The sequence below is a fragment of the Bemisia tabaci genome, chromosome 5 (genome assembly GCF_918797505.1).
Source record: "Bemisia tabaci chromosome 5, PGI_BMITA_v3".
In the NCBI taxonomy this organism is placed as follows: Eukaryota; Metazoa; Arthropoda; class Insecta; order Hemiptera; family Aleyrodidae; genus Bemisia; species Bemisia tabaci.
This window is the reverse complement of record NC_092797.1, coordinates 2859527-2872497: the sequence shown is the minus strand read 5'-3', so window position 1 is coordinate 2872497 and position 12971 is coordinate 2859527. Positions and strand designations below refer to the sequence as shown.

Genomic DNA, 12971 nt, shown 5'->3' with positions numbered 1-12971 from the left:
AAAAAAAAAAAAAAAAAAAAAAAAAACCTCGGAATTTTTTTATTGAAAGATCCACGACCACCAAAATTTCCCATTAACTTAAAATATCAATATTCTAAAGACCGTGAATGAATTCAGAGCTGAAAAGTATGCAGGCTAGCCATTTTTCATGAGTTTTCGTTTGTAACCGTTGCCAAAATTTAAAAAAATTTTACAGAAGAAACATGTCTTATTTTTTCCCTTTAGAACACGCTCTTGGAGTATTGCCGTTCAACTCTGAGGCACCCTGTATTCATCTGAAAGGATATTCCGGGGATTTCGATGATCTGGCAACAAGGTAAGGACGAGCCCTGCTTCTGGAGTGGCAGAACATAAAACCGTTGACTAGTGGGTTGTAATTAAAATTTTCAGTAAATCATTAGATAGCGCGAGATAAGTTTAACTACTCCTCATGAAGACATAACCCCCGCCGAAATCCACCGTCCACCAATTTACCCGCGACGGCGATCAATTAAACGTTGGATTTGATTCGTGTCAGCCTTGCTAAACCCGACCAGAGGTTTTCTCGGAACTGGGGTTAGCGCACCTGAAAAAAAAATGATATTGAGCGGATAAAGAGTTTTAAACTGCAGTTTTAACGCGGATGCTTCCATCGATGCAACATTGAACGATTGACGACGAGTTTTTACAACTAAAGTTTTACATTCTGCCCCCATGGAAAATTTCAAGATCACACACAATTACGTTTCAAACTTCATTCAGAAAATAGCTCCCGCGGCCAATATCCACTTCACAATTCTGAAAAAAGGGGATAAATAAGTAGAAAAAAAAAATTGCCTCAAAATTTACTTTGAACTTGAAAACTCAATTACAGCGATAACAAGACAATTTTAAACTTAGTAAGCCACGCTGCTTAATTTTATTAGGAAATTTTATTCAAGTCCTTCTCGAGTTATAAAAAATTGTATTCACTTGTTTCATCGACACCGAAAGATATTCAATGGCATATCAACAATGAGGAACTTGAATCATTTTTTCAGAACCATCTGCTAAAAATTGGACGTGCTCATGCTAAAAAGAACTTTATGAAATTAAAGGCATCTTTTTGCATAGAATTTATGTGCATCACACACAGGATGCACATCGGATGCAGAATGGGCATTTGTGCCCGTCCTGATTTTTATTTGTAAATTTCTCTCTTTGTCATAATTACATCCAATTGAAACCAAAGGCCAACACGCACATTTGAACCAAATGCAGCACAATGGTGCTAACAATGAATCAATTTTTGAAAGAATTAAGTAGTTAGGAGTAACTTTAGGTGCAGATATTCGTAAATTTTTTTCTGCCAAAATCTATTGAACGGGAATTTGCTGTTTAAATCCTCAACTTCTCCTGCCTTTCCATCTTTACTCCCTCTTCATTTCCCTTCACTTCATACTTAACATTGAGTCTTATAAAAGCGTAAAACTTCAAGCCTTTTATTATCACTTTTAGCTTGGTAAAGGTAAATTCCTTCTGCATAGTTCGATCCATCATGTGTATGTTTTTAATAACCAGAGATTCGATTATCGAGTCGTAATCGAATGTCCTACGATGAATGACATTGCTCCAATAGGGATTTATTGATCGCAAGGTTCAACCCACTGGAGATTGATAATTACGTCTGGATGCAATTATTCGTGGTCAGGTGACATGCGTATTGCATACTGAATTAAATGAAGGCACCCTACTTATCCTTGCATTGCTAAGATAGAGTTTTATCGATCAAAATCATTCTGTAAAGCAGTGGAAAGAAAAAATTGGACAAAAGTCACATCGGAAGACATCATCAATCAACGGAAATTCATGCGCCACCACCAGTGGCCAACTGCTGATTGGTGCAATTGAGTTTGATCATCAAACTGATCAAACTCAATTGCACGAATGCCGCATCAAACTCTGATGCGGCATTCGTCCACCCTTTTCTTTCCCCAGTTCTACTAATGAGCATTCATGATGCAATCGGATTACCTCGATGCCGTCCTGTAAACTTTAGACAAAATTCAAACACTTTCTTCGACACTTTCTCTCGGTTCGAGCAGAATTTAAGTTGCGCCACGAATAATTTAAACTGAACTGATTGAATTCAAGATACTCATTAAAGCGAGGCATTCCTTGATACCTCAAGTGTGGCTGCACGTAACCTAGGATATAAAAACGTCACTCTCCCGACGCGAGGCCGTAAATCCGTTTCGATCTGAGCCCTGGAAAGCATCGCGGTACGTGGACGACAGGGCTCATACAAAGATTTAGTTAAGCCTTTTTAATACTCGAGCAACGAGAAGTGAGAAGAAATAGGAAAGGAGCGGTTATCGAGTCGCAGGAATCTGGTAACAAAATCGAGTAAGGGCAGGTCAGCGCGCCCGGACGTAATCAGATTTTTCGATACTGACTCGCACAAAAATAGTGAGAATCGTAGAGTGACAGTTCGCCGGTGGCGATACACTTAAGTTGCCAATACTGTTATTCCTCTATTTAAGTCTATCGTAAATTATCGATTCTAGGTGAGGTTGTCTGCAGCGATATTCATCGATTGTTTTACATGAATTTAAACCAACAAAACCTAGTGGCGATTTTTGAAAGTTTGCAAGACTGGTTTCCATTAGAATCCAGTATAAATAATCGAATCTAGGCGACGCGGTCTGTCTCAAGTGTAATCGATTATTTTACATACGTTGTAATGATGAGAACCCGTCACTTTTTCCCAATGTGTGAATTTTGCACATCTATGTGTTGAAACAATCGATATTTTTGAAGCAGACCGCCTCATTTTGAATCGATATTTATAATGGATGTAAATTAAGGAAACACAGTGTTGCCGTCCTCCAAAAATAGCCACTACGTCACCCTGAATTCGTCGAACTTCGTCCTAAAATTTGGCAACTTCCATAAGTTGTGATATCGGAGTGTCAAACAAGTCGAACGAAAACGAACTTAAAAAGAGCGTTTACGATAGCTAAATTTCTTCTGCCTTCGCCGTCACTCCCCACCTAGCCTTCTTCTTCTTCTTCTTGAAAATTATGAATTGATTAATAATGTGGCCGGCACGGCGCGTGGGTCCCCGCCTCGGGCCCTGGGGCCTCACTTTCTTGGCCGGTTGAAAGCAGTGTTGCCAGATAGTGCTAAAATTAGCGCTTTTCTCTCATTTAAACGCATGGAAAATTTCTACATTTTAACGCACAATTCGGCACTCTTGTTTGGAAGCGACCGCGGCCTGCTCGGGCCCAATCGTATCAACTGTATCAGTTAGCTTTCGAGGTTTTGCCTTATATTCTCCATCGCTTCGATCTATCGAACGGCGATTTATCGAAGTATCGATTGTTTAGCACCGTTCGGTTTTAGATGGCCGCGAGCGTCGCATTTACGCGGCGCCTCCGCGTGTGTGTGCGTTTGCAGATGCGCGTGTTTGAGTGTGAGTGCTGTCGTAAAGTCGACCTACTTCGGGTGGGTACGGGGTATCTTTATATGAGTACTGGTATATTTTCAAGAAGATAAACCTCCTTCGGTGCGCCCGGTTTTTGCACGGTGGTTAGGTGCCATCGTTGCCATATGATGGCATTTTTTGTGCAAATTAATTTAAAATCTAAGTATTTCTTAAATACAAATTAAGTTTTTGACTGGTTGTCAGACATATTATTACCTGAAAATTTTCCTCTCGTCAGTCGGAAGTATTGACAATCACGGAGAAAAAAAAATCGTTTTACGCGGATTGGACTTCAGTTCAAACTATGAAACACCAAAGTTTTCAGCCGCAGCAACCGAATACCGATACGAGTCTTTAATCTCTCCGCTCCAATGTAAATCATGGCTGCCGTGTTGGCAAAGAGAGCAGCAGTGCGTTTAGTGCATGCTGGGAGCCTCGAGACTCATAAAGTATGGCTAATCATGGCTCATACAGAATCCACTACTCCTCTCTTCGCTATCACGGAAGATCGGGCAGGGATGCAGATAGTTCGTAACATCTTCATTTCTCAAAATTTTCATTCCGTTTTAGATACCCTTTATTCCTCAGAAATTTCAAAAATGTGATTTTTTTATGGCTGTGTACGTATCAATTCCCCGCGATTTCGCGCAAAACACGTGATCTTTTCCGCAGTTTGGCGAAGAAGAAAAACCGCAATTTTGCCAGATTTCTCATTAAAAAACACAACTTTCAGGGCCTCCTCATTTTCGAACGCGACAGCTTGCGAACCGCCGTTTACGCACCCCTGCTGGGAGCCACTTACATAATGGAGCTGCTTTAGGAACGATGTCGAATACAGCCCTCAGTGATAAAGTAAGGAAGGTAAAAACACGTTTTAAAGGCTGACGAGAGAGAAGCAAAGGTCGTCGTGTTGATTGACAGACAGATTCGCGGAATAATTGCACCGGCCGAGCTCCTGGACTTTGACGCGGAGCTCAGCTTAAATTTTCATCTCAAAGTTGAAACGGTCAAGGCTGCGAGCGTCGTAATGGCTGACCTTTCTATCCAACTAAACGTATTCATGCTAAAAGGAACTATGCGCATAGGGTTTGCGTGTCTTATAGTTCCTTTTAGCATGAATACGTCCGACTGGACGGCTCCTTTCCCTTTTTCTCTTGTCTCCACGCTGAACTTTCAGTTTCAGTTTCCTCGACTCTGCCACATTTTATCATCGGCATCCTTAGGGTTCTCGCCGGTCGGCGGGATGGATGCCATGAGACAGCGAAAAGAAGAAAAAACTTTTAAATGCTCTCCGGCGTGCGCTGCGCCGTGCCTTGTCAATTCCGCGCGTCGCCGTCGCGTCGTCTCAGTGTGAAATCTTGCTCTAACGCGAGGTTGCCTTATTTCGTCGCTCCTTTAGCGTAAGGGCGGCGCATGTCAATTTCCGCGTGAACCCCCAAAAATATAGAATTAAATATGACACAGGGCTCAGGGTAGCAAGAAAAAATGGAACATTGGAAATTTCAGTGAAATATTTCATAAAATTTCACGAGGCTGTGAAACATTTCATATTTTTCAAGGGCTAGAGTATGCAACCCGCACTCATACACGCAAAAATAGAAGAAAGTCACAATTTTTTAATTTTGCGAAACATGAAAAGGAACCGGTATTTTTCAGTATGTTTCATACATTTCTTCAATTTCATGTAATATTTCACGTGAAATTTCAATATTTTATTTTTCATGTAACTTTGCACCCTGACAGGGCTCATACAGAAATTAAGGTACATCCTTTCGTCAGACACGAGCGACGATTCATGAGGAATGATTCAATCGGAGTCAGCCTAACTGGACCGCGTTAAGCAGAAAGAAACCTAGCCACATTAGCTAATGCCAAAGTCAATTGGGCAATTTAATTTTTTCATGAGAACGGTTGTGCGGATTATTGTACAAATTTACCTAAATTTTCTGCATAGTGTGAAGAAAATGGCTTAACATTTTCGAAGGAATCCGCAGAAAAGTTCTCTTGTAATACATTAAATTGCCTAGTTAAATTTATCAACAGCTGATGTGATTCGCTTCCTTTTAATATAAATCGGACGGAGTTAAACAGAAAGGAATCAAGCCACATCGAGATCGAAGCGAGAAAAAGAGGTTTAAAGTTTGGCTCCTGCATAAGACTCAATGTAAAAGATAAACCTCGAGTTCAATTTCTGCAAAATTTGCTCCAACAAAAACTTTGAATTTTTGGCGATAGATAGTAGAGCAGTGGTTGAGTTCAAAACCACTCATAGCTCAATTTTTTCCAAAATGTGGGTTGGTTCCTTTCTGCTTAACTCAGTTCAAATATAAATTTATTTATAAATATTATATTATTATTTCCTGTAAACAAAATAAAAAAAATAAAAAATAATAATCAATAAAAAACAAAAAAATTAAGCAGCCAAGAGATCGTTTTTCCTGACTCGAAAATACTTCTGCTTAGTTTAAGCTACTCTCTAGCTTAACTCAAACATAAGTCCTCGGATCCTGACGCCAAACGACGTCAATACGCCCCGCTAAAAAAAAAAAAACAACAAAAGCGTAAGTCAACGCGCGGCGATGAGACGCGGGGCTGGCCGCGACCTTGGGCGTCCTTGAGCGACGGGGATGCGGCGTAACGCGGGAGCAGTGATTCAACTGTCATCGTGGCCGGCCCGGGTAATTCGGTGGACCGAAGCCGAAAACCGGGGGAAAAGTGGGCGCGCTGATTGGCCGCCGCCGCTGCCCCCACCGCGCCGCGTTGTATAACGGACGGAGCTTTTTTCTGGCGGGACCCGTTTGAGAAGCTGTTGACAAGAGCGCCACGAGAGAAAGGTTGCGCTGGACCGCGTTCGAAAAAGTGATATTTTCTCTCAGTGCCAGCTCAATCCCCGAGCGAATAGTTTCAGTGATAATCCAACACATGTGTAGTGCGCCCCAAGCTTACCGGCCATGCTTTACCTGCAGGTAAGCGCTTGTTTGTTTACGTTTTTCATACCGCGCTCAAGCCCTCGTCGTTTTGTTTTTCTACCCGTGCGTTCAAGTCTTTTTCGTCTCACTGAGCATTCTGCCGAATTGCAGGGTTTTCCCCGTTTATTTCCTTTTAAATTACGTTATTTTACGTTCCTGGCTGTGCGTTTACATTTTCGCTGTTTTCAATGCATTCGTTGAATTTCCTCCGTGTGCTCAAATATTTTTCGTTCGATTGAAGATTCTACCGAATTGCAGGGGTTGTTTCATTATAAATCATTCTAAAAAATAGTTATTTTACGTTGCCGTCAGTGCGTTTAATTTTCCAAATTTTACTGTTCCAAAGGCGTTTGTCTATTTCTCTACCTGTGCGTTCGAATCTTTTTCATCTGACTAAGCATTCTAACTAATTATGCAGGGGTTTTCATTTATTTATTTTATTTATTTTTAAAAAAGTTAATTTACGTTCCTGTCCGTGAGTGTACATTTTCAAATTTTACTGATCTGAATGAATTCCTTTATTTTTCTGTCTGTGCGTTAAAACTTTTTTTGTCCGACTGAGCTATCTAACGAATTGCAGGGGTTCTTTCAATTAATTTGATTTAAAATTAACTTATTTTACGTTCCTGACCGTGTGTTTACATTTTCACTGTTTTCAATGTATTCGTTGACTTTTCTACCCGTGCGTTCAAGTCTTTTTCATTCAACTCAGGAAGCTCCCTGATTGCAGGGTTTTCTCGTGAAAAAGAATTGTACATCTCCACGGGCGCGTTTAAGTTTTTGCTAATTTTGATGCATTCGTTTACTTTTGTACCCCCGTGTTCAAGTCTCTTTTGATTCATTTTGGGATCCCCCTGCTTTAAGGAGTTCTCGAAAAAAGCTATTGTACTTTTCCGTTCGTGCGTTTATGTTATTACGGTTTTCAATGGATTTGTTCACTTTGCTGCTGTAGGTTCAAGTTTCTCTCGTTCAATTGAGGAATCTCCTCGTTTGCAAAATTTTTTCGATGAAGGTCCCTTTCACGTTTTTGCTCTTCAATTTTAAGTTTTTCTCAGATTTCAATAGATTTCTTTACTTCCCTATTCGCGCGTTTAAGCAATTGCCGTCTTATTGAGGAATCTCCTTTTTGCAGGATTTTCTTGAAAATGTTTCTTTACGTTCCCACGTACTGGTTATTCACTTTTAGAATATGACACGTTCTATTCATTTTTCTTCCCAATCCCCTGATCGGGTATGAATAACACTTCGAAAGATTTTTAATGGCTTTCAAAAAATTCTAGCTATTTTTACAGCCAATGCTTTGTTATAATTTCGGTTTAATTGCATGGAATTTGTGTGATAAATTTCTTCATTTTCTATCCGTGAATTTAAAACCATCGATCAAAGTAAACAACATGAATTATGATTTTAAAAAAATTATTTATACATAAATAAAAAGGCAAATTCCGAAGAAACCTAAAAATGATTTGCACTGAATTTGTCATTGCACAGCTCCATCAGTGGACTCTTTGGTGAAATTACTCGTGAGACCAAAGTTTTCTGGGAATTTATTATCGAACATTAATCGCAGTAGGTTTAGGGACCAGACTCATTAATTATTTAAGACTTTCAGAGTCAGTACTTCAATGCGATCTTGCGAAAAAATATGTTTCATAAAATTTTGGATGGATTCGAAGCGTTAAATCGTAGACCAAAAGACTTCCACAGCTGAAAGATTTGACTCTATCAGAGGTTTGGTGTCAAAATATTAAATAAACAATAATTCTCGTATTTTTTCTTACACAATTGAAATCTTTATAATTGTAATATCTCATAAATTATAAAAACTTTTACCAAAAAGTTAAATTCCCGTGTCTATTTCCGATGGATAGTATGTCATTTACTTCTCCGTGTCTTCAACGTTTCCTATTTTTGAGATCTGATTTACCCAAAATATACGTCGTAACCACTTTACGTGATTCTATGCTTTTAGGTCTTAAATCGTTTTCTAATGATAGGGATTATGGTGGCCACACCTATGGTTATCGAAAAAAGAAGAAAGATCAGACGGCAAAAATTACGGGTTACACACATCGTAAGATCCAATTTGCTGTTCATAAATTACGTATAATCACACAGGAAGGAAGTTGTGGGTGCAGGAGCCCGTATTTAAATTTAGGGCACTTTTTTGCGTTCATGTCAAAAGTAAAAGTTCTACGTATGGCAAAGACTGCGGTTATTAAACGGTAATATAAATGACTGCTATTATTAATCTAGATTAAGTCGCTTTAAAAAAAATCTGAGCGCGTTTAGTTTTGTGATCATTCTCTTTCCCAGATAAATTAAAGGACCGGCCAAAAATTACGTGCCACACTGAAGAGAAGAGGGGGTTGTGAGTTCAGGCGATGGGGGAAGAAGGAGCTCTGTAACTGCATAGTGTCACGCACACATTTTTTCAAAGCGACATTTTTTTGGAAATATTTATATAGTCTTGATAAAAATATTGACAAAATATGACTAATTTTTCGTAAAACGAGGGAGTCGGGCAGAATAAGTAAGGAATAACTAGGGAAATCTGTAGGGAGGGCGAAAGGCTCGAATTAGCGTTTAACAGCTAGGGCCTAATCATGGGTGAAGGGACCGAAACTCCCGAAATCCAGACGAGGGGCCCTATAGATAAAGTCCCCCTCCCAGGGGGTCCTCCCATCTTCCCCCTTAGTCTGTAACAACCATCCGTTCCAACCATTAGGATCGCTCCAATTTTCCTTTGTCTTCTCCATCTAGAGCTTTGTCTATCAATTTCAATTATCAGCCCGCTGGGAGGCTTCTAAATCAGTCTATTCCAATCCTTTACCCCTCCCCAAATATATCAGATTTTCGGGGACCACAAGAAAAAACCCCTCGTTGATTATTCCAATTTGACACATTTTCTCGGGCACAGAAGCATAAATGATTGACTGTCCATATATCTCCATTTGAAGCTATGGTAAAGTATTGATTATTGAGGTGTTCGTTGCAAACACCCTGTTTATTGATCCTCCTCTATAGGTTTGAATGGGAAAATCGATAATCGATCATTCACGCCTCGCTACTGTTCTGTGCCCGAGAAAATGTGTCAAATTGAAATCACCGGGGGTTTTTCCTTAATGTACCTTAAAATCTAATATATTTTAGGCGGTGGGGGCTGAATTGGAATAGATTGATTTAAATGCTGCCCAGCGGGTTGATTATTAACATTGATGAACAAAACTATGTATACAAAGCAGACAAGATAAATTAATCGATCCTATCGGTTGAAACGGATGGTTTTTCTAGACTAAGGGGGAAGAATTTTCTGTTTATGGATCCTTCTCCATAGGTTTAAATGACAGATCAATCGATATATCGCAAAACGCGCCAAGCCACTGGCTCAGAATCTCCGACGGGGGCACCGCGGAAGAAATTTTCAGGGCTGTGAATTTAATCGAGTCCGGTAAAGAGAATAAGCTGCTGTGGGTTGATTGATCACTCATGCGGGCCGTTTTCGCGGAGGAAGCTGGAAGTGGGATCTGATTGGCCATAATTGAAACCAAGCGTAACGACCCCTTATTAGCCGGACACCCGACTAATCGAATTTCTCCAGCCTTGAACATGACCTTGATCCCTTCCCGCTCCCCCGTAATCACCGAGGCGCAGAGTGCACTCTCGTTGGTTGGTCACCCATCGACCGCACACAGGGCCACGCTTCTATCCAGGAATACTAGACGCCTTTGTAGGTAATGTAGCATTGCGTCCATGATATTGGACTCCATGATCACCTATATAGCGTTCGGTTGCTCATAACGTCCAAGATCTTGGACTCCATGCTCACTTTAATGAGGGATGATTTTTTAAAAAAATCGAAGTGAGCATAGCGTCCAAAATTATGGGATGCAGTTATTCCCTGACAACACACGAGCATATGGTCCAAAAATTTATTAAGACAAGTTTTGTGAAATAAATACGGACAAATGTGTTGTCAGAAAAGAATTGTGCATTGGTTAGGTTAGGTTAGGTTAGGTTAGGTTAGGTTAGGTTAGTTCAAATTAGACTAGATAAGAGAAGTACGATTTTCTATCATGATGAACTTTAAAACTAAGAATGATCTACTTGCTATTGGACTCCATTCTCAAGCAAAGAAGTGAGATGTTTAGCGATGAGCATGGAGTCCAAGATCTTGGACGAGATGAGCAGGTGAGTATATCAAGGGTGAGCATGGAGTCCAGTATCATGGATGCGATGCTACATAATCCCTCCTTTGTATAGGGAGGTTGGATGCTGCGAACTGATTGTTAAAATTGATAGACAGGGTGATAGACATAGAAGAGCGATTCTTCGTTGAAACAGCACGGGGTTGTTGGATGATATGATGGACATTCCCAATGTTTCCCCAATAAATTAGGTTACTGATCTATATAAATGTTGCGGCACTACCACAATTAATTGAAAAGGTCCAATCATCCAACGAATTGGGGCAGTAACACAATTTCCTTTAATTTTTTTTGCTCATAGAAACGATCAAGAACTTGACGGCTGGATGAATTGAGGTACTTGTTACTGTTCTGTAAGATTCGACTGTCACAGCACGGCTCTACGGTACGCAACACTGATGCCTGAAGTGCGACACCACGTCTCTTTATTGCGGTGTTTCAAAATATCTGCCTCCATTGTATTTTTTCGAAGAGAAACAAGTCAACTTACAAACTTAAAATTTATACAAAATATCCTACTAACTGAGAATAAAAATCAAGGAAGTTTTCAAAAATTACGTTTACTAGTTTTCCGAGTTTAGCCATGGAAATTATTTTCATTAAATTGACTTGGCTGAACGTTCACAATAACGATTAAATCCGGTGATGCCTCTATTTGTTCCATGAACTCAGTTTTTTGCTCAAGTTTCATCTGAGCTTTACCAATGTGCGGAGTTGAAAAGTGGCCACACACTTGCTAACTAGTTTCCTTTATCCGTCCCATTTAATCGATTGTTTTAATTCAAAGCTGCCAGGAGCACGCTTCCACATCCGCGAGGGCTAAAGTCAAAAGCACACAAATTGCTGGCTGTGGGAAAGAGTGACGGAGGGAGGGGGAGAGGGGCAAAAACTTTACCGGGAAACACAGTAATTTCATGGCGAATGTGAAACGGATACAAGCTGTGCAAAGAGATAAACACCTAAATTACAATTCAGCCGTTAGTGCAACGCGTGGCTGTCAGATTAGCGCCACTGCGGAACTGCAAACCCTGATTGATAATTTGCCAATATTTGTGTCAATTTCTTTAAATTTAGGTTTGAGGTTGGTCAAATTTTACTTCAGAGGGAGCGCAAATTTATTTTTCTACTCTGAAAGTGGCACCTCACCCCCTAATTTATCGAATTCTCTACTCAAAGGTAAGGCTAAATGGATCAGTTGCGCTAGTCGTAGACTCGTGTTTTGATGCTTGATTCTTGTAGATTAGTTTAGAAATGTTTTGTTTAGACTAGAGTAGAGACCAAAAATGACCAAATCCGTATGCATTCAGTAAAAATAATGTATGTCGCAGACAAATAGTCAAATCAGACATATCATCAAAATGCCTAGGCAAAGAGTCAAATTTTGATGTTTTACAAAGATTAGTATGTTTTTGACGAGGAACTTTTAAGTTTCCATGGTTTTGAAGGTAATAATTCATCAAAACTACCAACTTACCTAGTATTTTGCCCTCCAAATGCTCCTTATATATTTTAACTTTCAGAATTTTAAAAAGTCGGTATCATATGACATGCTGAGAATCCCGAGATGAAAGCTCGTTTAAGGACCAGATTTAATTTATTTATAATTGTATGATGCCAATCTTTACAGAAACTCCTTTGAGAGAATAATTTTTTTGTCTACAATTAACAAAAGAATCAGAATTTCAATCCGAGTAAAACTATTTGACGATTTGCCTAGGCATTTGACAAAATGCCTGATTTGAATAATTACCTGCGACGTATAGACCTTCAATGAGCAAAAAATGGCATACAGTTGAAGAAATTCAAGGTGGGCCGAAAAACGGATATCGTCGATACTCCCTCCTTTTACACAAGAAAAATTAATTAAACTACAAATCCCTGACACCTGCAAGAATTCCATTCCCGACCGTGAATTTTTCTCAAAGACTCTGAAACTCGACAACCCTGTCGAAGGAAAGACTTTTCGCGGCGCGCTAGGAACCACACGGACACGCCGGCCACGCGGTCCGGAGCGTTATGGCATGGCGTTATTGAATTAACGCACGGCTACATCGACCACTCAGCAGTTGCCCATTTACCTGCGGTGAGGTCGTTAAACAGTCCAATCTTGCGGGATCGGAATCGGCCGATGTGGAAATGTAACAAGTCCATTTCCTCCTGAGCCCTGGAGCCCATTCAAATACACACATTTCAGCGCTCATTTGATGATGAACATAGACTGTTCCAACATCCACCGGTTCGAGGAGAAGCTGCACTGACCTATGGCCCGGTTGACGGTGCAATTCGCTGCTTCGTTGGTCTTCGGGTGGAACAACGTAACTACATTTCAACGTTGCCAAATTTTTATGC

The 12971-nt window shown here is 40.1% G+C and overlaps 1 protein-coding gene across 1 annotated transcript in view; it reads left to right on the top strand.

Moving 5' to 3' along the window:
- The first annotated feature begins 6136 nt into the window (after positions 1-6136).
- The window catches only part of LOC109037332 (uncharacterized), a 91314-nt gene continuing 84479 nt past the window's right edge, over positions 6137-12971 (top strand). The window contains exon 1 of the mRNA XM_019051934.2: positions 6137-6411. Coding sequence (XP_018907479.2) covers positions 6397-6411 — 15 coding nt within the window. The 5' untranslated portion in view covers positions 6137-6396. The remainder of the gene's footprint in view (positions 6412-12971) is intronic.